The sequence below is a fragment of the Pleurotus ostreatus genome (genome assembly GCF_014466165.1).
Source record: "Pleurotus ostreatus strain PC9 chromosome Unknown scaffold_1, whole genome shotgun sequence".
NCBI lineage: Eukaryota > Fungi > Basidiomycota > Agaricomycetes > Agaricales > Pleurotaceae > Pleurotus > Pleurotus ostreatus.
In genome coordinates this window covers 617,571-640,260 of record NW_023503156.1, presented here as the reverse complement: position 1 = coordinate 640,260, position 22,690 = coordinate 617,571, and the positions used below count along the sequence as shown (strand labels likewise).

Genomic DNA, 22,690 nt, shown 5'->3' with positions numbered 1-22,690 from the left:
CCACCCACTCGTGCTTACCACGGTGTTAACGCCATCGTTAATCGCCATCGATGATCTCACCCAGTTTTTAAAATATTCCAGGATCCATCTTCCCGACGGATCAGGTAATCGATTCAACAGCTATGCTTGAAGCTACCCTGGACTTGAGATCATGGTGAGCCCTTATCAAATTTTGAAGCATTTACCTCTCGCTATCATATGAGTCACCAATTTCCTGCGACAGGGACAATCAAAGGCCCCAACGACCATCGCGCCTCATGGAACTGCAATGATAACATCATCTCCAAATGCGCAGTGGCTCGGGTGAGCCAACGTTTTTCGAAACTTCCTTATCGTATGAACGTGCAAGGCGTCAATGGTTCCCGTTCCAGCTCGAACTTCGGGGCACAGTATCATCTTGCCAATCCCTATATCGGGTACTAACATGACCGATATTAACGACCGATTCCAAAGTCTGCGACGCTCACCAGCTGGCAAAAGCACTGGTACCACGCCTTGACAGGTCTAGCCGCGACCACAAATAGAACGAGAACGCAACTCAAACGAGCAGTTCTTCTAATGGTTGGTTACCATACTCTCCTCCTCTGTCTCCGTCTTCTTTACGGATGGCTTCTCGCTGACGATGTTCGTGCTTAGGCGGGAATCGCTCCAAGATAAGGAGCAAGGGTGAAGGAGATGCATTCATATCGGCAAGCACTACATGCATCCGGTGCGTTGCTCAAATTTGATAGTTTTCGAGTAATTGATAGTCTATTCGGCCTTGTAGCCTGTAATTCGGTCATCAAGCCCATGCAGAACTGCTTGTCAGGGGCAGAGCGCAGGAGAAGACCATAGCTCCCTGACAATCTGTCCGAAATGCGTCAGATAATTTCCATTTCCATTCCCTTACCCTTTCTTCTTACATGAACATTTGTAGTGGACGGGCATATGTTTATTTTTGTTTTGGGTTTCGAGTTTCGAGTTTTTTCAAACAGTCATCAAGACTTACTAGTAGTCCAGCAAAGTATTTAAGGACAACACTTGCAGCGATGTCACTTTGGGATGGTATCGTGCCTTATCGCGTATTGCCTGCCATAGAAGGCTCATGCACTTCAAGCTTCGGTAGGTACCACTGATGCCACATGTACCCGAATACTCACATACCGAAAAGGTTATTTGCAGAGCTTCGTCGAACGCCCGTCCGATACTCGGAAGCTCGGACGTGTTGCGTGCAGGCTTCATATATTTGACCCGCTCCCCCCAAGCATCCACTGCTCCCACCGTCTTTTCACCTCGCTCTCTTAGGACATGACAGTCTCGCCGGCGGGTACGAAAGCTGGCTCTGACCGTGGCGGTGTTGTGGTATGTTGCAACCTCGTGTATGATGGAAAGACCTTCTTAAGTCTACGTTTAGAACCAAGTCCCGTCGGGGAAATCGCTAGAATTGCCGGATGTGAATGCCAACAATATGCCACCTAGAATTCAACCATCGACCGCTCGGAAGAGTAGCACAGGCGGATCCCATGACTGTGACACTCTGAGCGTACGTGTGAACTTCGCCGCGTTCGTTTTCTCATCTCATGCGACTTCACTATATAGAGTTATCTCAACCCATCACAGAAGTCCCCGATACCTCCACGAGAACGCTCTTTGCTGAGACGATTTTCGTTACTCCCTCAACCTGTTGAACCTATATGTCTGCATAGGCACTCATTAGCCGTCGAGCCAGTCAGAAACCTCAATCACAAATTCTCGTCACCCCGCGGACAGCTAAACCAAATCCACACAACCAGCCGTCACTCGCTCCATCGACCCATTCTTTCTTCTCCCTTGACGGAGGTTGCTTTTTCAAGCACCAATACATCCTCCACGTCTCTGACAAAGTGCGATTCGGACATGCCGGAGCGGCCCAAGTTCAAACCCTCCCGCATTTCTTCGTCCCCAGACATTCCTTCCACGGTCGAAGCCATATACAGGCCACGTGGTAGCCGCGCATCCAGTTACACAAGTCCTCGGAGACCGAGTTCTATTAACTCTCTTGCATCTTCGTCGTCAACCCTCGATGTCGCTTCGCCCCCCGAATCTTCTGCGGCAGCTGCTCCCCAACCTCGCCCGCGACCGCGACCGCGACCACGACCCAGCACTCACCGCACTCGTTACTCTTACACAAATAATCCATATCTCACGCACCCTCAATCGAACAAACGACCAATATGGTCGCCGAATCATAAGCCTTTCTATGACAGATACCCGCCATCGCCGAGTCCAAGATTATCTACGTCGCTATACAGGAACAGTTCTCAATCATTAGGCTCGCGTCCTCCGTCATTTCACCCAATTCCACCAGCACTCGGCCCTATCCGGCGTTCTCACTCTCTTAATTCCTCTAATGCCTCTCTCCAACCCGCGACTAATTCCAGCCAGCGCCCTAGTTCCCATGCAACACCAGCGAAGGCCAAGGAACCACTTACTGCTGATCAGCACTGGAATTTGGCACACGCTTTCGCTTTCACACCCAGGTTTAGCAGGCTTGGACTAAAGGGTGAAGGTGTAATATTACCTATCCATGCAAAAGACTTCCGCAAGGCGAGGCGCAATACATCGATGAAGTCGAACGAAAACAGCAATCCGGCTTCCGGTGAAGCTCGTACCGTTCGAGAATCCATTCCTCCACGGCCGTCGTCAGCACCTCCATCAGCACCTCCCGTTGCAGCAGTTCCTCCCACAACCGCCTCTCCACCTCGCAAACCGGGGCCTAATAAGCTTCGAAAGTCTCGCCCTCCCTCGTTGTCTCGCCCAGCAACCCCACGTAATCCCTCGATTCCACAAACGAATGCCAATGCCAAGGTCCCTGTGAAGCGCGCCGTTAGCCAGAAAGTAAATAAGTCCGAAGTACAACCAGGAGATGTTCGTCGATCGCAGTCACTCAGCGTCTCCGGCACCTCCCGTCGGCCCACTTCAAATTATAACCAGCGACATAGATCACATTCTGGGACTTCGACACCGGTGAAGAGAAAGGAACCACTTACTGCTGACGAGCACTGGAATTTGGCGCATGCATTCGCTTTCACACCTAGATTCTCAAGGCTCGAGCTGGAGGCTGAAGGTGTAATAATGCCCATCCATGCGAGAGACTTCCGCAGGGGCAGGCGCAATACAATCTCGAACGGACACCCAAGTCGTACCGTACGACAGCCCACCCCTTCAAGGCCGCAACCCATGCCGCAACCAGTGGCTCCTCCTGTTACAGTACCTCTCTCCCCCGTCGCTCCTCTAGCGCGCAAAGCAGGTCCCAATAAGCTACGGAAGTCTCGACCGCCTTCGCTAGCGGGGTCGGCAACCTCGCGTGAACCCTCGATTCTACTCACCAATATGGTCGCCAAGGACACCGTCAAGGGCGCCACCGAGACTCAAGACGAGGAAGTAACAAGGCCTGAAGTTACAGAGTTGCGAACAGAGAAGGATACCCCAGACTATTTGGTCCAGAATTCCGCTTCCTGCCCCTCCATCAGAGTTTTCTCTGCTGACGACCGACGAGACTCTGTAGTGTCTTCTGATGGAGCTTCGTCTTACTTTACCACTCCTTCTGGCTCCTCGTCTCTCTTCCAATCGTCGTCTCGGTCAAGCTCATCTTCGGTGCTGGAATTTACGACAAGAACGCCTGACTCTCTTGCTATTGAAGAGGTCGTTGCGGTACCAAACGATGAGCTATCTCTCAATACACTGACACCTCCACCTACTACAAGGACGCCTGATTCTCTGGCTGTCGAGGAAGACGTTGCTCTATCAAACGATGAACTATCCCCGCCACCAGCGCCTCCACTCTCCGAACAATCTCCCTCTCCGCCAGCGTCACTATCCTTGGTCCGATTATTGGCTTCTCCCATTCCTCCACCGCGTGCTTTATCCCAGCGCGATTCTGCTCCTCCATCTCCCCTCGTCGATCTTCCCTCCCTGCGTTCACTTCCTAGCATTCCTGGCGTCAACGATACCCTTGATGCAGATAGAAAAGTAACGCCACAAGCAGATGCAAACAAAACTGGGTTGATGCGGCGGTTCACTCTTAGGTTGAAGTCCTTGAAGCGGAATAATGCGGCTCGGGAGAAGGTCCGCCCGAACCAGGGCTCGGAGCAAAGCGATCGTAAGGTTGATCCCGAGTTGCCAATGGTCATTCGGCCGCCGTCCAGCAGGAAGTTGAGGAAGAAGCGACGCCCGACTCCCTCAGTTTTGGCGCATTGACCATGCCTTGCGCCACTTCCCGGGTTTGCTTGGATAGTATCTTATTATCATCTCGCTGAGCGGCGCAGATCCCACACTAGATATCCCGATGTACATATTGCGCCTTAGAGAATATTTACCTGATATGCTTACCTGGATTTCTCCTGCTTTGATGTTTTTGGTTGAAAGACTGATGGAATCCCTTTTAGGTGCCGATGCTATAAATCAAGTAAGTGTCGTATGTCTCGACTAGGTTCGCTTAGGCGTGATGCTGACTATTGTTAAGGGTTTAGGATCAGACACCGACATCTTGAGCGAGCTCACACTCACGAGTATTTTGCCGCTATTCTCTCTGCCCCGGCGGACCCTGCCTGTATGATTTTGTCCTGATTTCCTCTGGGGGTTTTTCGAAAGTACTTTGCACGATAAATCAAATCAAAAGCCTCAGGGTTTTAGTTGCAGGGTCCATCCTTCCAAGATTGATCTCGTTCAGCTGGTCATCCTAATGACGTCCACCGAATTTGCAATTCTTCAAGTCTCAAGCTTGCAACTGCGCCCCATATTTGCGACTGTGATAAGAAAGCACAGGAGTTCTTCGTTAAACACTACGGATGGAGTGCGAATGTCTGTTCCATCCATCCCCAATCCTTGTCACATTGATTCCACACCAATATCCGCGGCAGCATGCCCCCTGGCGGCACACTTTTCCTGGAAAGTTCAAGTCTAACTGTGCGGGAGTATACATATCGTGAGTGTTTGCATACATCCCTCATCGCCATGAATTGAGTACAATGTTGACACTGAATTGGACCAATTGTGGACAATTCATTGTAGTCGCCTCCCTCACGGTCCTAGTATACGAGTACTTCACAACACTATACCTCGAAGTGGACTTCATCTGGAAGTGAGTGCTCCTTCCCAATTGAAACGTAGTTTGATATTTCCTGCTCATATCTACACCTATATCCAAGGCCTCCGATAACATTCGTCAAATGCCTTTTCTTCGCCAGCAGATACTTGGCCCTTGTGTCTCAGATGCAAGTACTTTCCTTCTAGCCTCAACCCCTTAGATATCTGACCACTCTGCTATACTCTACCCTAGCATAAGCCAAGCGCTGTTTTTCAGCCTGGATCGTACTGGCCAGGATCCGTATACCTACCGCCAATGCATCGCGTGGCATTCTTTCCAAACAGCCTCATTCCAAACGCTCCTCTTCGTCGTAGAATGTATTCAAACGATGAAAAGTACGTTCTTGTCGTCTTACTTCAGTTTACTTCCTCAATAGCACGCTAATAATTAAAATAATGTCAAGTTCAAGCTTTATACGCTGGAAATAGGAAGATGCTGTGGACACTCCATTCTTTTCGGGCGGTTGCTCTCTGCCTTATGACATATACCACGGTGGCTACGCTCATCCTTCTTTCATATGACGGGGCATGTATCGTCAGCAGTGTTCCGTGGCATGTCGTGTGGTTTGGGTACGTGATCTCTCCCATCTTACCCAATTCACGCACTATGGTAACTCACTCCGCCCCGTTAGAGCCACTGCGATAATTACTCAAGCCATCATCTCCATAGCTGGGTTATCCCCTACGGCAATAAGAGATCTCAGACGTCAATCAACGTTGTTCGCAATCATCACTCGGGATTCCTTCTTCACCTTCTTGTTGGTGACAAGTAAGTTTCTCGCCACCCTGGCCGCTCTCACGAATCAATTCGAACCTGTTGCCTCTAGCCCTATCCGCTATCATTATAACCCACGCATCCCTGCTGGCCCCCATCATTCCCTCGTAAGTAGCCGCCTAAAGTCACAACTTCAACCCGTTGAATGCGTACCACCGGACCGTAGCTTGTTTATAACGACGTTGTCAATCAGCGTAAGCTACAGATTCGATCATCTCGCTCTTCACTAACGACGACTGTGTTGTAGGGTTGTCGCATGATTATCAACATGTTGGAAACAGAAGCTCGCAGTGGACGGACATTACAAACGGGCTCAGTGCACCTAACGTCGCTGTTGAACGCTCTCGGCTCAACGTCTTCAGGTGGGTCGGTAGAACAGGATCCATCTCAGGTTGTCCAGAATTCGTCGCCGCATAACCCTAGCACGGCGTGACGGAGGTCCTTGGTGTTAGCTTATTCCTCTTTGCATGCTGTGCATTTGTATGTGGACGTCTAGATTCAAGGATTATTTCAGCTCTAGAGATTAGTATCGGTTCCTTTCTTTATATACTATTACGCGTACCGTATTGTTCGATAATAAATGTACATTACTGTCGGCATAGTACACGAATGCAAAGCTAACCTCTAGCCACTGGTGAACTGAGATAATAGGCTATTCCCGGGCCCGTTAGAATTTGCCTTACGAGCCATTGGTATTCAACGTCAACACCTGGCATAACTGGAACAACTGCAATTTTGGATGGGTATCTACGTACCCTTGCTCAGAGCCAACAGACGTCAGCTGTTAAACACGATCAATGGCCTATGGAGCACGCAAGCAGAAAAAGTGAAATTGAACCCAGTCGTCGTAAGGATCTTGTTCGAGATACATACTGCCCAGCTGAGGCCTGAAACTTAAAACCTTGGTCACACTTCCACTGACAATTTATTACCAACCTGTAGACCGTTGCTTGACACAGTTGCTCGGATTTTGTTAAGGAACATTTCCATTTAGATTATTAACCAAGGCGAGTGCTGCAACAGATAAATAGATGTTTAATTGACTTGAAACAGAAGGAAATACATGAGTCGTAAAGGATGACATAGGTGATAGTACTGAAATATTGCATGTCTAATTGATGTTCATAAGGAAGTTTGTCAAAATGCGCGTAACATGGCCTGCGACTTCGGCGGCCTTCTCCTGCTCCTCCTCCACCACGATGGGCAAAACCTTGGTATCGAAACGGTCCGAATGCCAGCGTACAGCCTCCAGTTTGAGGACCAGGCGATGGGACTTGCCTTGAACCTCAGGTCGAGCGGGATGAAGGAGGAATTCAGCTACGCGAGCTTCGGTGATATCGTCCGGTGAAGAGACCTCGCAGAGTATGGGCCAAGGCAGTTCCACAGCGTGTAGCTTCCTGAAACCGGAGCTGACCCCATCCCTCAGCACCTTCCACTTGGCCTCGTAAAGAGAGAATCTTGCTTGCAGCAACTCTGCAGCTTCTTTCTCGGCACGTTCTCGCTCTGCTTGCATCGCTGCAAGCATTGCAAGTCTCTCCTGCTCAGCACGAGCTTTTTCCTCGGCCTCCCTAGCCAGTTTCTCCTGCTCGGCGCGAGCCTTAGCCTCGGCCTCCTTGACCAGTCTCTCCTGCTCGGCGCGAGCCTTAGCTTCGGCCTCCTTAGCCAGTCTCTCCTGCTCAGCGCGAGCCTTAGCCTCGGCCTCCTTAGCCAGTCTCTCCTGCTCAGCGCGAGCCTTAGCCTCGGCCTCCCTCGCAAGCCTTTGGCGTTCCTGCTCCTGGCGACGCGCCTCTCTCTCCGCTGCTTCCCTGGCCATCCGCTCTCGGTGAAGGCGTTCGATCTCTGCTCTCTGCGCCTCTTCCCTCGCAAGCCTCTCCAGCTCCAGCCGCTCAGCTTCTCGTCTAGCCAACTCCGCTCTAGCCAGCCTCTCGCGTTCCTGTCGCGCCTTCATTTTGCGCGCCATCTTCGCTTCTTTCTTCCTTTCTGCTAGAGCCCGCTCTACCTCTTCGCGTTGCTCCATAAGGCCCTTTGTCGCGTGGTGAGCCCGCATCATAGAGGCCATCTGACGGCGGAAGATCTCGTCTTCGTCCTCGTTCATAGCAGGTTCCATTTGCCCAGATGGCCTGCCGAACACCGGATCTGCCGCCCCAGGGAGGACGAAAGTGGCATTCGCCTCCATGAAGCTCGGCAGGGCGACGGGCTGCAGGCCGCCGGGCATCCAGGCGGGGGTCGCCAACGTGGCTGGTGTGGTCGACGGCTTAGCCACCGGGGCAACGCCACCAATCGCGGGAAAGCTAGCCACACTGTGGATGCCCCCAGGCATGAGGGCGCCGCGACGGCCATTCCTGTCGGTTGGGCGAGAGGCGCCCTTGCGAAGGGACGGTTGCGCCTTGAGAGACCCCTGCCTGCGGAGGGTCCGGGTGTATGGATGAGATGGACCAGCCGCCCGGGCCAGTTTCTCGTCGCAGTGTCGGATGTTACGGGCAAATTGCGCGCTCGACGGTCCAGGCGGCGGGCGGGCGGAACGAGCGACGGGAGTGTGGCTGCCCCGGGCAGGAGTTGGGGCCTTGCCAGGGGAGCGAAAGAATGCGAACATCATCGTCGAAGGATGGTTGGATGGGCGAAGTCGAAAGTGGGTCTTGAAGCTTGAAGTCTTGAGGAGGTCGCTGGCGACTGGGTTGGTCGAATATTGAAGAGAGAAGGAAAGAACTATGAGGAAAGTCAGTATTTGAGGGCTCCCAGCTTATATGATATCGGTTAATCAAGATCTTGCCACTGGCCACTGCAGCCAAACTTTGAGTATTCCATTGTGCGACTGTTGTGGTTTATTGCCAAAAAAGGGTAGTATGTACGATTGACCCTGATTTCGGGGGCATCCCATGTCGCCCTCATGGCACGGAACAACGGAGGGGTCGCCGGGCGTTGCCAGCGTATCTGGGGTTTCGGAGTCATCTGAACATCTAGTCACGATAGACATGACCTGGCGCTTTTCTATCCCCTGCGAAGCTAGCCTGCTTTCAGCGTCGAACAGTTGGCCATTACTGTGTTCGCATCTACTACAAAGCTCAAGCGTAATTAGTACGTAACTTCGCGGCAGGACCAATATCATCATCATCTACGTCTCCTTGTGTCCGTCTACGCGTAAAAACGAAGTCTACGACGGCGGTGCTGCGACTTCCTTCAGGTTCGCGCCGAGGTTATCTGGGATGGCCAACGACTCGTCGACTTGACTCTTTAGTCGCCCGCCGAAAAGAACGGGGCCGTTCGCAGCTCGGAATTGCTCGATGCGCTCCTCTACGAGGGGCCGGAAGTGGCGCATAAGCCCCTGAATGGGCCAAGCGGCGGCATCGCCGAGGGCGCAGATTGTTCGGCCCTCAACTTGCTTGCTGTAGAAGAGGTAATGCATGAGCAAGGGGGATGGAAAGTGCGAGGGGAACCGTACGTGAGTTCAAGCAACATGTCGATCTCCCGGACATGGCCACGCCCTTCGACCATGCGGTTCATCATGTTCATCATCCAGGTGGTCCCCTCTCGACAGGGCGTGCACTGGCCGCAGGACTCGTGTTTGTAGAACTACACGTCAACGAGTGTTCAATACGATGTCAATAAGCAGGAATATATGTAGAACGCACGGCGGAGAAACGAGCAATGGCTTTGATGATGTCGGTGCTCTTGTCCATGACGATGACGGCGCCGGTCCCCAGACCTGATTGCGCATCTTTGAGGGAGTCGTAGTCCATACTAGCAGACGACCGTGAGCCTTGAACGGTTGAACGCGCCAAGAAGCAAACGGGACTTACAGCACTTCCGCGCACTTGTCTATAGGCAGAACGGGCACCGAGCAGCCACCGGGGATGATACCGAGGAGGTTATCCCAGCCACCTCTGATGCCACCGCAGTGCTTCTCAACCAGTTCCTTCAGCGGGATGCTCATCTCCTCCTCGACCACACAGGGGTTGTTGACATGACCGCTGATGCAGAAAAGCTTCGTCCCCTGATTGCGCTCGCGCCCAAAGCTAGCGAACCAGCTCCCGCCCCGCCTGCAGATCGTGGGCGCAACCGCAACAGTCTCGACGTTGGCCACCGTCGTCGGGCAGCCAAACAACCCGACGTCGGCGGGGAACGGCGGCTTCAAGCGCGGCTTGCCCTGCTTGCCCTCCAGACTCTCGATCAGCGCCGTCTCTTCGCCGCAGATGTACGCCCCGGCCCCGCGATGCAGGTACACGTCGAACGCGTACCCAGAGCCGCATGCGTCTTTGCCCAGGAGACCCGCAGCGTACGCTTCGTTGATCGCCTGCTGGACGTGGGATGCTTCTTGGTAGAATTCGCCACGGATGTAGATGTAGGCCGCGGTGGCGTTCATGCCGCGCCCGGCGACGAGGCAGCCTTCGATGAGCTTGTGCGGGTCGCCCCGCATGATCTCGCGGTCCTTGCAGGTGCCGGGCTCTCCTTCGTCGGCGTTCACGACAAGGTAGCGAGGCCGCGGGTCCTTCTCCCAGCCCGGCTTGTTCATGAAACTCCACTTCAGTCCGCTGGGGAAGCCGGCTCCTCCGCGCCCTCTCAAGCCCGAGTCTTTCATAGTCTGAATAATCCACGAGTCTCCCTTGAGCAGAATGTCCTTCGTTTTATGCCAGTCTCCTCGAGACTAGTAGTTGTTAGCTGCAGGGAAAACTAGTTCAACTGTGCTACTCACCTGCGCACCCTTCAATCCGTGATCATGCTTGCAAAACACGTTTGTAAAGATGCGATCCTGGTCCTTCAAACCGCCGTATCTGCGCACAGGGGGGTCGGTGACCGTCGCGAACGACCGCGCGGAAAGTCGGCCCAGTTTGGCCCTTGCGGGTCGCGGTATGGCTGGTAGAAGATGAGCATCACTCTGTGTGGTTTGGTGGTGGACGTACACTTCAGGGAGGATGCGACGCTGAGCATCGCAAGGCAAGACGAGGAGGTGTAGTATGAAAGAGCGGAGCTGTCCGGTCACAATGACCGGCCAATCAGCAATCTCACAGTTCAAATTTGTGACCGTGGGAATGTGCGGATTCTACTTACTAGAATCTACGAAGTCTACTGTACGGGCTACGGGTCGGTGCCTCAAGGCCTCATGCATCATGGACGAAACCTCTGGAATACCGTCGACGTACCAGTACGCCTGGTGACCGTGCGCATCAGGGCAGCGGCTAGTCAAACATATGTGAGCTATCATATATCATATACTATATATCATTAACCCATTAACCATTATCTGGAATCTATCTCACGACTCGTTTTACTGTAGACAGTACAGTCCAACATGATTGGACTGTGGGCGTGCATCCGCACCAATAAAGACATACTTGCGCCTTGTTCTCGCTCGTCGCAATGAAGGTTTCCCCGTCTAGACACAACCCCATGACCATGCATTGGTCCATCATCATACCTATTGTCTGCGTCATATCCCGAGCGCCGTGACTCACCTGGTGAACCGGTACAGCTTCACATGCACAGGTCTCGATCACCTCAGACCCGCCCTCATAATACCAGACACGAGTGATCACCAATACATCAATACCGACCGCCAGGCTTCCCAGGGTCCACCTAACCGTAACCCAGACGGCCCAAGAATCGTCGTCAACATCCCCCTTCCATGTCATCGCGCCCACCTCCGTCACCGACAGCACAACCACAAAATTACAAAATCACAAAGGTCAATCAATCTCTCCCCTGTCCCCTGGCCGTGCAGAAGTCACCCGCGTCTACAAGCCGACGCTCGGAGCCTGGGTTAATCAGGTCAGCATCTCTGGGCTCCTAAACAGGATAGACCGCGATTCGCTAAGTTACGATCGTCGAGCAGTAGCGCGAACTTTGAAGCCATTCATTCCTTCTCTCAGAGTCGAAGGACGAGGGGCTGCGATTCATTCGCGACGTCCCCATAGCGCCAACACCTCCTGCTCCAGCAGCTCCAGCAGACCCAGAGATAGCATCCACGCTGTCCAAAGACCACAAGTCCATCGCGAACAAAGTCAGGATATGCAGAGCTGTCTCTACCTTCTTGGAGTAGTGCCAACGTGGCACTGAGCTTACGCCCGCCATACTACGCCCGACTCTCCACGATCATCCGAGGCACGTCACTGACATTACATGCGGGGGTCGCGCGTCGCGATGTCGGGATACATCGAGGACGAGTGCAAGGGTAACGAAGTCAAGGCAATGGTGTGTCGTGTGCTTATGACCGCAAGCGAATAAATTACGAACAACAAATGCTCTGGATTAACATACATAACATAAAAATATAAAATATCAATGCGAACTCTCCACTTTATCTTTTAGAAGGAAAGAAATTTGCTTTTTCTACCGTTGCTGCTGATGGTGCTGATACAGCGGCTGCGCGGATATCGAGTACCCCACAATCGTCCCAGCGGCATTGCGCGTTGGCGAGGTAGGGCTGGTAGGACTGGCGCCGGCACCATAGCTGTCTGAGGTAATATTGCAGCAATTGCCTGGATGCGCGAATTCGCTGAGACCGTGCATCGGCGGGACGGCGACGAAGATGTGTTTCTCGGTGATGGCGTGTCTGGGTCTGGAGCTGCGGCGCTGTGGTGGGTGTTTGGTGAGTTTCGTGAAGTGGTGGAAAGAGAGAATAGGGAGAGAGTAGGACATGACGTGATGCACAGGGAGAGGATAGGAAAAGAATAGAAGAAAAATCTCACCATCGCAGCCGTCCGCCAGGCCTCCCGCATCTCCGCCGTAGTCTCGTCAAGGCGCGCGTTCACCCGCGCGCTCGAGGTCTCCGCATCGAGCTCCTCGCCGTCTTTGCCTATTCAACAAAAGGTCAATTAAGTGTGCTTCCCTGGTAAAAGGTAACGTTGGGTGGACTCACGTATTTCAATCGGTATCGTCATTTATGTACCGCTGGAGTTGATGTGAAGGCGGCGAGGTGATATCTATGATATAGGGCGGGTCGCCTTGCGTAGTGCGTAGTAAAATTTGAGGGTAGGCTCGTGGTTGATACGCTGAGGAGTGCTAGCGGAGAGGCGTCCGTGTTTTACTTGGGCACATATTCCGCCGTGAAGCCTACTTATAGCAAAGTCATCTAGTGGGTAAGGATACGGATACGTAAGACATCGCGCACCGCCGCGGGTATGAACGAGCCATGACGGAAGCAAAGCCTAATAGCTCTGATGCATAATCCATAACCCATAATAATGACGGATCCGGACTCAGGGGTTCGCAAGAGGAGTCAGTGGTGGATATTGGATATTGGATGGGTGGGGAGATGGGTGAGGAGATGTCAATGAGGATGCGCAGGAAAGACCGATCGGAGCGTACATCGCCAGAATAGGGGCGTATCGAGGGGAAGAAGGGACGATTGGGGAAAGGGATCGAGCTCGAGGAGGGAGCGACGTCAACGCGTCAACGGTGTCACCCACGAACCCTACATACTCCCAAAGTTCGAAATACGTTCGTATCCGCCTATATGTGCATGTGAACGCACGCGTCACCCAATATTCAATATTCAATGGTCGACTGCTCCCCTGCCGACGGCGCTGAAATCGCGCCAACCGCGTCTTCCCTTCCCTTCCCTTTGTCTCCGCAAACGCAAATCGCAGAGTTTGGTTATCGGAACGCTGATTGGAGATTTGAGAAATTTGAGGAGTTGGGGCTTCGGAGGGTGGGGTGCATGCTAGACAGGACTCGCGATGGCCGGCGCCGCCGTGTCGGTATACACGCGCAAGGATGCATCGATGAACGTTGGAGTAGCCAGGCAGGCCGCAGAACGATGCTGGGAGCCTCGGGAGTCGGAGGAAGAGGGCATGCGATGTGGGACTGGGCATGTTATATGGAGGGAGATGGAGCGACGGAGGAGGTTCGTCTTCTCGTCCACCTACCAACATACCTACCAACCCCAACCATCCCCAACCCACCATGGCAATGCCCGAGCCCGATGCCCGAGTCCTCGTCCGCGTTAAGCTGCTCTCAAATAAGCACGCGCACGGCCAAGGAGCGCCGATGATACGCTTATTGTCTTCACTATCATGGTGCAATCATGGTGGGCGAAGTCAGCTTCTCCGATATGTGAGGAGCGCTCGCTGGATCGCTGGATCAGGATATGGATATGGATATGGATATGGATATGGATATGTTTCCGTTATTTATTGAGGCGTCTTTCTCAAGGACCTGCGTTGACCCAACCCCCGTCTCCCGTCCCCCGTCTCCCATCTCCAGCGATAATCCTCAATCCTCAATCCTCAAGGCCTCAATCGACAATCCTCAATCCTCAAGGCCTCAATCCTCAATATCAATCCTCAATCCTCAATCCTCAATCCTAAATCCTAAATCCTCAATCCATAATCACTAATCGACACCGTCAGAGTCGTCTGCGAAAGTCGAGAGCCCCAAGTAACTGGTCCTCTGCAGGTACCGCGATGCCGCAGCCGTACATCCACTCCTTCGCCCACATCCCGACCGTCCGCTCCACATTTCCGCCCGGCACCTCCTCGGATTCGCATACCCGACAATCCGGAGGTGGTCATGGTCATGGACATGGAGATGTAGATGGAGGTGTAGATGTAGTTGGACATGGTGGAAATGATGGTGATGATGGACATGGTGCGCTACCGCAGGAATTCGACTTCATCGTGGTAGGCGGCGGCCCCTCGGGCTGTGCGCTCGCGACACGGCTGTACGCGCGCACGCAGGGGCGGGCGAGCGTGCTGCTGGTCGAGGCTGGGATGCAGTGCGTGTGACTCCCTTTCGCTCTCGCTCTCGATCTCGATCTCCTTTCCTCCTCTGATCCCTTGTATCCTCGGATCCCTTTATTTTGTCGCTACGACCTCTATCTCCTCTCCCCCCATCTCATCTCCTCCTCTCCTCTTATCCCATTGATATCGCTCATCGCTCGACGCAGCCCCGCAGAGAGCCCCGAGCTCAACAACTGCGTCCCGCGCATCCTGCAGACGCGCGCCCTCCACCGCTCCGCGTTCGATTATGCGTATCCTACCCACCACGAGCACGAGCGCGAGCACGAGGACGACCACGAGCGCGAACACGGACACGAGCACGGACACGAACACGAGCGCCACCACGAGCACGGGAATACCGAGGATACCGAGGATAACAAGGACGGGGAAGGAGGTGCAGCGCAGGGCACAGAGCACGGCGCGAATCCGAATCCGAAGCCGAAGCCGAAGCAGCTGGTGCTCAACAGCGGCAAAGTCCTCGGCGGCTCGACGTGTATCAACTTCGGGATCTGGACGAAGGGTGCGAAAGGTGCGTCCCAAGCCTATACCTTATACACTATATCTATATCTGTACACTATACCTATACCCACCCTCCTCCACCTTCGTTTCTTCCTCGTTGTTATTAACAATAACTGATGCTTACCCCCACCCCATCCCGCGTTCGTTCGTTTGTTTGTGCAGCCGACTACGACCTCTGGGCTGCCCTCGTCGGGTGCGACGAGTTCTCGTGGGCGGGGATGGGCGCGTGCTTCGACCGCGCGGTGTCCCCCTCTCTCCCTAATCCTACTCCTCCCCATCCTACTCCCACCAATCCCCCTACTCCCACTCCCACCCACCCCGCCCCCGCCCCCACTCCCACACCCCCGATCAAGACGCGCCGCATCTCGCAGAGCCCGCGGCTGCATCGCTGGTCGGGCGTCGCGCGGCGCGCGCTCGAGGAGCGCGGGTTCCGCGTGCTTGATTCGGCGGTAGATAGGGTGTATGGGGTAGATGATGGGGTGAATGGGGGGTTGGGGGTGAATGGGGTGAATGGGGGGTTGGGGGAGCTCGGGGGTTCTGATACCGGTGCGCGCGTAGGTGGAGGCGTAGGTGGAGAGGGAGGAGGTAGAGAGGGAGTGGCTGATGTATTCGGAGAACTGACGGAATGCGTGGATGCGGCGCAGGCTCGGTCGACGGCGCTGGGGTATTTCGAGGCGATCGTCGATCCGCTTCTACTTCCACAAACACGAGAGGCGGATACCGCGTCCGCGTCCGCTTCTTCTCCTTTAATTCCTGCTGGTGCGATTCCTGCTCCTGCAACTCCTGCAACTCCTACAACTCCGACGAGGGCGAGGGCGAAGTTCGAGGTCTGGACGAGTCTGCGCGTCGAGCGTGTCGTTTTCGAGGACGATGTCGATGGGGAGGAGGGGAAGAAGAAGAAGGCGGTGGGCGTGCAGACGCGATTCGGGGTCGTGCGTGCGCGGAGGGAGGTGGTGAGTGCATTCTCTGTTTGTCCCTATCCAGCCCCTCGCTCCTTGCTCCTAGCTCCTTGCTCCTGTCAACTGACTTCGACTATTACTTTGTGGGTGTGTGGATGTGTGGATTGTGGATGTGTGGATGTAGATATTGTGCGCAGGCGCCATCCAGAGCCCGTACATCCTCCTGCAATCAGGCATCGGCCCCGCACCCCACCTCGCCGCGCGCGGCGTGCCCCTCGTCCGCGACTCGCCCGGCGTGGGCAGGAACCTGTGGGAGCACCCCTTCGTGGACGTCCGGTGAGCTGCTCGTATCTTTACCCTCTGGTGTACACGGTATCTGATTCCTATATTGCTGTATTGCTGTATTACCTGTATTGCTGTAATATGATGTATACAGCGCGAAACTGCGCCCGGCGCACCGCAAGGATACGGTCGAAACGTTTGCCTCGCTCGTGACCTCGGCGCCGCATCTGCACCAGTGGGCGACGGAGCGCAGCGGGCTGATGAGCGGTGCGTAGTACCATTTCTTCATCAATATATAATGGACATCCAGCTGATGATCGATGATTACTCAATGTAAAATAGGTCTTCCGTACGAGTGGCTCGCGTACAGCAACATGCACGCCGAGCTCTCTTCTCTATTCACCCCGCCCCATCCTTCTTCCCGTCCTTCTCCCCCACCCTTGCAACCCTCCGCTCCTCCATCCACGTTGATACCCCCAACCCCAACAGACACGCACGTCCTCCTCCGCTCCAACGCCCCGCACATCGAGCACCTCATCCACTACGGGCACGGCCTCGCCCCCGCGCCCGACGCGACGGCATCGTCGTACATCGCCGTCAGCACGGTGCTCCTCGTGCCGCGCTCGCGGGGATACGTGGAGATCCCCCCCACTTCGACCTCGACTTCGACTTTGACTTTGCGCGGCGCTGAGGGCCCCGCGGCCGAGACGCCCCAGAAACCCCGCATAGTGGTGAACCAGCTGAAAGACCCCGTCGACCGGTGTGTGCTGCGCGCGGCTGTGCGGCGCGCGTATGCGATTCTGGGCGCGCCGGCGTGGAGGGCGTATCTTGAGGAGGTGGGCGAGAAGGGCGACGCGGAGCTGGATGAGGTCGTGAGGCAGAGGGTTACGACGCGTGAGTATGATTCCTTCTCTCTCTGTCTCTGTCTCCCTCTCCCCTTCCTTTCCTTTCCTTTCCTTTCCTTTGTCACCCTTTGTAACTCGATTCTCATGTTATCTTGTTGTGGTAGTATGGCACTACGGCGGTACGTGCGCTATGAAGACGTCTACAGCCGTACTCGGAGATGGCGTGGTCGATACGCGCTTCCGCGTCGAAGGCGTCGAGGGATTGCGCGTAGCCGGTACGTCCTCCCCTCCCCTCCCCTTCCCTACCCGCATGCTCCCAATCTCTCCTCATTTCCTCATTTCCTCATTTCCTCGTCTCCCTTACATGCTTATACTGTGTATCATATCATAGATACGAGCGTCATCCCGTTCCCCGTAGCCGGACACACGCAGGCTGTGGCGTATGCGATTGGAGAGAAGGTCCGTATTTTATTTTCTGCCCGTACACCATTCCTGTCACTCTTCCCTACATCCCTTCCATCCTTCCATCTCCTTCCATCTCCTTAAATCTCCTTAAATCTCCTTAAATACCCTTAATCCCCTATCCACCCCTTTCTCCCGCCCCGTTTCCTGAAAGTCGAGCACGCACTTACGCTGAAAAACATGTTTATAGATGGCCGAACTGCTCGCGCGGGAGTACGCGTTTTGAACCCAGCGTCAATCCACCTCGATCGCACTCAATCGAGTCGATTGAGTCCCCAATATTTATCTCTTTATCGCAATCTCTGAGCCCCCGGCGTTGTCTTGTATTGTATGTCGTTCTATGTCATTCTATGTAATTGTATGTCATCGTGTCCTCCCTGTTTCCCGATTATCAATGGCTACTTGTGTATTGTATGTAACGTAGTATCTTCTGCTTGGTTGCTCTGTATTTATCTATACAGTATACGTCCTACTTTCCTATGTACCCCGATCTCCTATTCTTGTATCAATGCTGTGGGTTTCAAATGAGCACCGCGCCCTCCCGCTACTCTTCTCGTGGGACCTCTCTCTTCCTTTTACCACGATCATCAAGATTAAGCGCCCGCCCAAATTCCGGGTATGCTACACGGTAAGATCACATAGAAAGTGAAGAAAAGAGGTGATATGAATAGCTCCAACTCGGGGAGTAAGCCCGTGTTCGATCTAAGTAACTGGTTCCTTCCCGCTCGCTCGGCTGACCGCGCAAAGACAGAGAATCGCGCGGGACCGACCGCCTCCCTTGATGTGCGCAATGCTGCAACTGAAGATGAAGATGACGATGATGACGACTACCACTCCACCTCCGACCAGCCAACGCCAACACCTAAGATCAGGGCCAGGGCGAGATCCACCCAGTCTGAAGACGGCGGCCTCAGCAATTTCACCTTTCAAGCAACGCTGGACAGGATCAAGGCAAGAAACCAGGCGGGGTCCAATCGCACGGAGCCATTTAAGGATCACGAGCCCCCCCCACACACAATTCTACAGCAGAGCACTCTCCCCTTCCCCCACTCCACGACCAATCTGGCAGGCACCAAGCGCAAGGACAAGAGCACGGGTGCACCTGCCTCAGCGTCCCCAGCGACTGCAGCTACTCCAAAAACAAACTTGGGCACTCCCACCTGCGGCATGCCCTGCCCCCCCCGGAAGCGGGCCAAGATCCCAACACCGGATGCCGAAGCGGAAACACCCCTCAGCAAGGCCACCAAGCACCTCCGGGATGCCGGGTTGCTTGGACTCATGGGTAAAATCGACCTCCGTACTGTAACTAACGCGCTATTTAGAGTAGCTGCACGGTCGCAGGATACTGGGACAAGCGAGCTCCTTTACGCCCTCGCCACGGTCCAGGACGAACTTTTGTTGCAGCAGGTCACGGAGCAGGTCACCCACACATTGCGGGACGCGGCAAAGGAAATCTCAGGAAACCTCACCAAGAAACTGACCGATCTGACCAAGGAAACAGTCACAGCAGTCCGACAAGGCGTCATAAAGGCAGGTCGTGAACTCGACAAGTGTACTGACGTAGTAAAAGTAGCCACCGGGGATCTGAAGGCCACGGCAGAGAGTACCCCAAAGTCATATGCTGGCGTGGTGTCTGCTGGCGCTCCCGCCCCCTCGGCACCGGCACTCATACAGCCGGCTACGCAGGCCAGGATGGAACGGGATCGCAGACGCATCCTCATCGACCCACCTGCAGGGCGTACTCAACTCTACCCCACCACAGTGGGAAATTTAGGTATTACGAAAAAGGCTACTGAGGCACTCCATCAAGTCGGAGGCGAATCCAGCTGGACATTCGTCAGTTGTATCAAGCTCGAAAAAGGAGGGGTGCTCCTGGAAGCGAATTCGGCAGAGGTTAAGGACTGGCTTGCGACTGGAGGGCACCTCACAAACTTCATGGCCGTCTTCAGCCCTGGCGCCATCGTTAAAGAAAAGAAGTACACCATCAAGGCCTTATACCTCCCAGTGGACCAGTCAATTGACATGGATGAAGCCCGCCTGAGTGTCGAGAAGGAGAACGGCCTCCCCCCCAACGCTATCACTTTAATCAAGTGGATGAAACCGGCGGAACGTCGCGGAAAGAATCAGCAATACGGACATGCAACCATTACTTTTACCTCACCAAAGAATGCTAACCTCATCCTTCGACAGGGACTCACTTTCCTAGACACCAACTATCGCTGCCACAAGAGCAAAACAGAGCCGCTGCGCTGCCTCAAATGCCAGGTTTACGGCCACATTGCCAGTGCCTGTGCGGCTCCGCTCACGACATGTGCTACATGCGCCCAACATCACGACAATGTTGGGGACTGCCCCCAGCTGAATCGAAAGGAGGCCCACGCCTGCGTCACCTGCCGCATCGGGGGGCACGCGAGCTGGGAACGCTCGTGTCCGGGACGACTCAAACTCCAGAAAATGCTTGACGAACGGCTGGAGGGTAATTGCCTGCCCTTCTTCCCCACCGAGGAGCCCTGGACCCAGCGCCGCTCTCCCTTCTACTCGGGTCGGGTCTCAAACTACAGCCTTGCGGACTGCGACTGGCGACAGAGCAAGAAGGATCAGTTGCTACAGACGACACTACCTGACATCTTCAAGCCATTGGTTACCGCGACACGCACACGTAGTAGTCGCTCCCCGCCGCCGGTTGGCACTGAGTGGTCAGACTCCAGATGGAACCTACCCGTGGACCAGGCCCCGCCGACACTACTGACAGAGAAGTCCCCCACACCCGTAGCCTCATGACTGACAAACCATCCAACAGCATTCGTATTCGACAGTACAACCTCAACAAGTCGTCGGCTGCCCAGCAAACAATCTCCAACACCCCACTACACGAAGACTTTGACATTCTGCTAATTCAAGAACCCTACCTATGCCACGCACAACTAACACGTACCAACCGTAACTGGGTCCCACTCTACCCCTACTCGCAGGCCGATGAATTATACCCCACGCGCTCTCTGATCTTGGTCAATAGTAGGATCAGCACTGATGCCTACGACCAGCTACCCATTCCCGGGACTGGCGATGTTACTGCTCTACGCCTCACTTCCGATGCTGGCGACATCTTCATATTCAATATTTATAACGACTGCAACCACTCACAGGCTCTTGACAGTGTCCGACAGACCGCCCTGGGCTTGCAGCTGAAGTACAGGCACCCACTAATGATCTGGGCTGGAGACTTCAACCGACACCATGAATGGTGGGACAAGCCAGCTGACCACCACCTTTTCACAGACAAGGCCCGTGATGACGCTCAGCTGCTTATCGATCTCACATCCGATTTCGAGATGGAGATGGCACTAGAGCCTGGGGTTCCCACATTGGAGCACATGGTGACGAAAAACGAGTATCGAGTTGATAATGTCTTCGTATCTGCTGATCTTATTGATAGGATTTTGGTCTGCGAAGTGCATCCGGGGGAAGCCCCTGCAGGTGCAGATCACTACCCCATAGACACCGTTCTGGACCTCGCTACCGACCTAGCGGAGGAACGACGCACACGCAACTTCCGTCTCGTGGACTGGAAGGCCTTCAACGATGAGCTCACAGCACGCCTCCCAGCCGCCGGTATCCCCAGTCACCTTACCGCCACCCAGGATGTCAATGTCGCCGTGGACGCGCTCACAGGGCTCCTGCAGGGCGTTATCAAGGACACCATCAAGGAGAGTGGCACTGCCCCCTACAATCGCAGGTGGTGGAACTCAGAACTGGAGACCCTCCGCACACAACACACTAGGGCGAAGCGAGCGTCACACAAACTTCGGGGAGTGGCATTGCCAGTCCACGATGAGGCACGGCAACTTGGCAACAAATACAAGCGGCGGCTAGAAGAGACAAAGACAGCACACTGGGAAGAATTCCTCGAAGACCTCGATCCACAGGAACTGTGGATAGCTAACAGATACATCTCCAGTCCGGGATCAGACGGAGGCAAGGTGTGTGTCCCCTCTCTCAAGTTTAGCATGCCCGATGGTACACAGAAGGAGGTCGCCTCCAATGAGGAGAAAGGGCACATGCTCGCCAACATGTTCTTTCCCAAACGCCCCCCAGACTTCCAAGCAACGGCGCCCGAGGCATTCCCAGAGCCAGTTCCTCACAGGTTCACCGCCTCGCTACACAGGACAAGCAGTGTCATTGCCAGGCTCAAACCATACAAGGTCTGCGGACCGGATGGCATCCCGAACATTGTCCTCATGAAGTGCAGTGGTACGCTCGCCCCCATACTAACCAAGATCTACGAAGCAGTCCTGCGACTGGATCACTACCCTCTAGCCTGGAAGAGATGGACCACCATTGTCCTCAAGAAGCCGGGGAAACCTCGATATGACCTGGCCAAGGCCTGGAGGCCGATCGCCCTACTCAACACGATGGGGAAGGTCCTCACAGCACTGGTCACCGAGGACATGGTGGAAATGTGCGAAAAGCACAATCTCCTTCCCAGCCACCACTTTGGGGGGCGCCCAGGAAGGACGACAAGCGATGCACTGCACACGCTCACCACCAAAATAAAGAAGGCGTGGAGCGAAGGGAAAGTGGCATCTGCACTCTTCCTAGACATTGAAGCCGCCTTCCCAAACGCGGTAACTGACCAGCTACTGACCAACCTTCGTAAGCGCAGGATTCCACCGGAGTTCATCAACTTTGTACGGAACCTCCTTACCGACAGACAGACCACAATGGTCTTCGATGACTACAAGTCCAACTGGATTGACGTGGATAACGGTATTGGGCAAGGGGACCCTATCTCAATGATCCTCTATCTTTTCTACAACGCTGACCTAGTAGACGTCCCAGCTGATGACAAGGGGGAGGCTGCCATTGCCTACGTTGATGATGTTACATTCATCGTGGAGGCCAAAACCTTGCGGGGAGCACATCGTAAGTTGTCCAACATGATGACTCGTCGTGGAGGGGGCTACGAGTGGTCGGCCACCCACAACTCCCGCTTCGAGTCCAGCAAGCTCAGGATCATGAACTTCACGCCAAACGACACCGAGCACCCCACCCTGCTACTACAAGGCCAAGAGGTCACGCGCGAGTCG

The 22,690-nt window shown here is 54.4% G+C and overlaps 6 protein-coding genes across 6 annotated transcripts; 3 read left to right on the top strand and 3 right to left on the bottom strand.

Annotated features, from left to right (window-relative positions):
* Nucleotides 1-1,287: 1,287 nt before the first annotated feature.
* PC9H_000200 (uncharacterized protein) lies at nt 1,288-4,218 on the top strand (the record flags this gene model as incomplete). The annotated part of the gene is made up of 3 exons (XM_036769862.1): nt 1,288-1,341; nt 1,394-1,522; nt 1,579-4,218. 3 exons carry the CDS (start codon nt 1,288-1,290, stop codon nt 4,216-4,218), a joined length of 2,823 nt encoding a protein of 940 aa, XP_036635707.1.
* Nucleotides 4,219-5,584: 1,366 nt separating this feature from the next.
* PC9H_000199 (uncharacterized protein) lies at nt 5,585-6,314 on the top strand (the record flags this gene model as incomplete). Its single annotated transcript, XM_036769861.1, has 5 exons — nt 5,585-5,676; nt 5,739-5,875; nt 5,934-5,988; nt 6,048-6,075; nt 6,129-6,314. The coding sequence occupies 5 exons, from the start codon at nt 5,585-5,587 to the stop codon at nt 6,312-6,314; spliced, it is 498 nt and encodes a 165-aa protein (XP_036635706.1).
* A 678-nt stretch (nt 6,315-6,992) lies between these two features.
* PC9H_000198 (uncharacterized protein) lies at nt 6,993-8,477 on the bottom strand (the record flags this gene model as incomplete). Its single annotated transcript, XM_036769860.1, has 1 exon — nt 6,993-8,477. The coding sequence occupies one exon, from the start codon at nt 8,475-8,477 to the stop codon at nt 6,993-6,995; it is 1,485 nt and encodes a 494-aa protein (XP_036635705.1).
* A 555-nt stretch (nt 8,478-9,032) lies between these two features.
* NDH51 (NADH dehydrogenase [ubiquinone] flavoprotein 1, mitochondrial) lies at nt 9,033-10,807 on the bottom strand (the record flags this gene model as incomplete). Its single annotated transcript, XM_036769859.1, has 6 exons — nt 9,033-9,264; nt 9,321-9,451; nt 9,511-9,619; nt 9,679-10,523; nt 10,572-10,732; nt 10,780-10,807. 6 exons carry the CDS (start codon nt 10,805-10,807, stop codon nt 9,033-9,035), a joined length of 1,506 nt encoding a protein of 501 aa, XP_036635704.1.
* Nucleotides 10,808-12,205: 1,398 nt separating this feature from the next.
* PC9H_000196 (uncharacterized protein) lies at nt 12,206-12,756 on the bottom strand (the record flags this gene model as incomplete). Its single annotated transcript, XM_036769858.1, has 3 exons — nt 12,206-12,448; nt 12,565-12,671; nt 12,735-12,756. The coding sequence occupies 3 exons, from the start codon at nt 12,754-12,756 to the stop codon at nt 12,206-12,208; spliced, it is 372 nt and encodes a 123-aa protein (XP_036635703.1).
* Nucleotides 12,757-14,280: 1,524 nt separating this feature from the next.
* On the top strand, nt 14,281-17,829 carry PC9H_000195 (uncharacterized protein; the record flags this gene model as incomplete). Its single annotated transcript, XM_036769857.1, has 9 exons — nt 14,281-14,591; nt 14,763-15,124; nt 15,278-16,068; nt 16,199-16,350; nt 16,451-16,563; nt 16,639-17,190; nt 17,306-17,416; nt 17,533-17,600; nt 17,794-17,829. 9 exons carry the CDS (start codon nt 14,281-14,283, stop codon nt 17,827-17,829), a joined length of 2,496 nt encoding a protein of 831 aa, XP_036635702.1.
* Between the last annotated feature and the right edge of the window lie 4,861 nt (nt 17,830-22,690).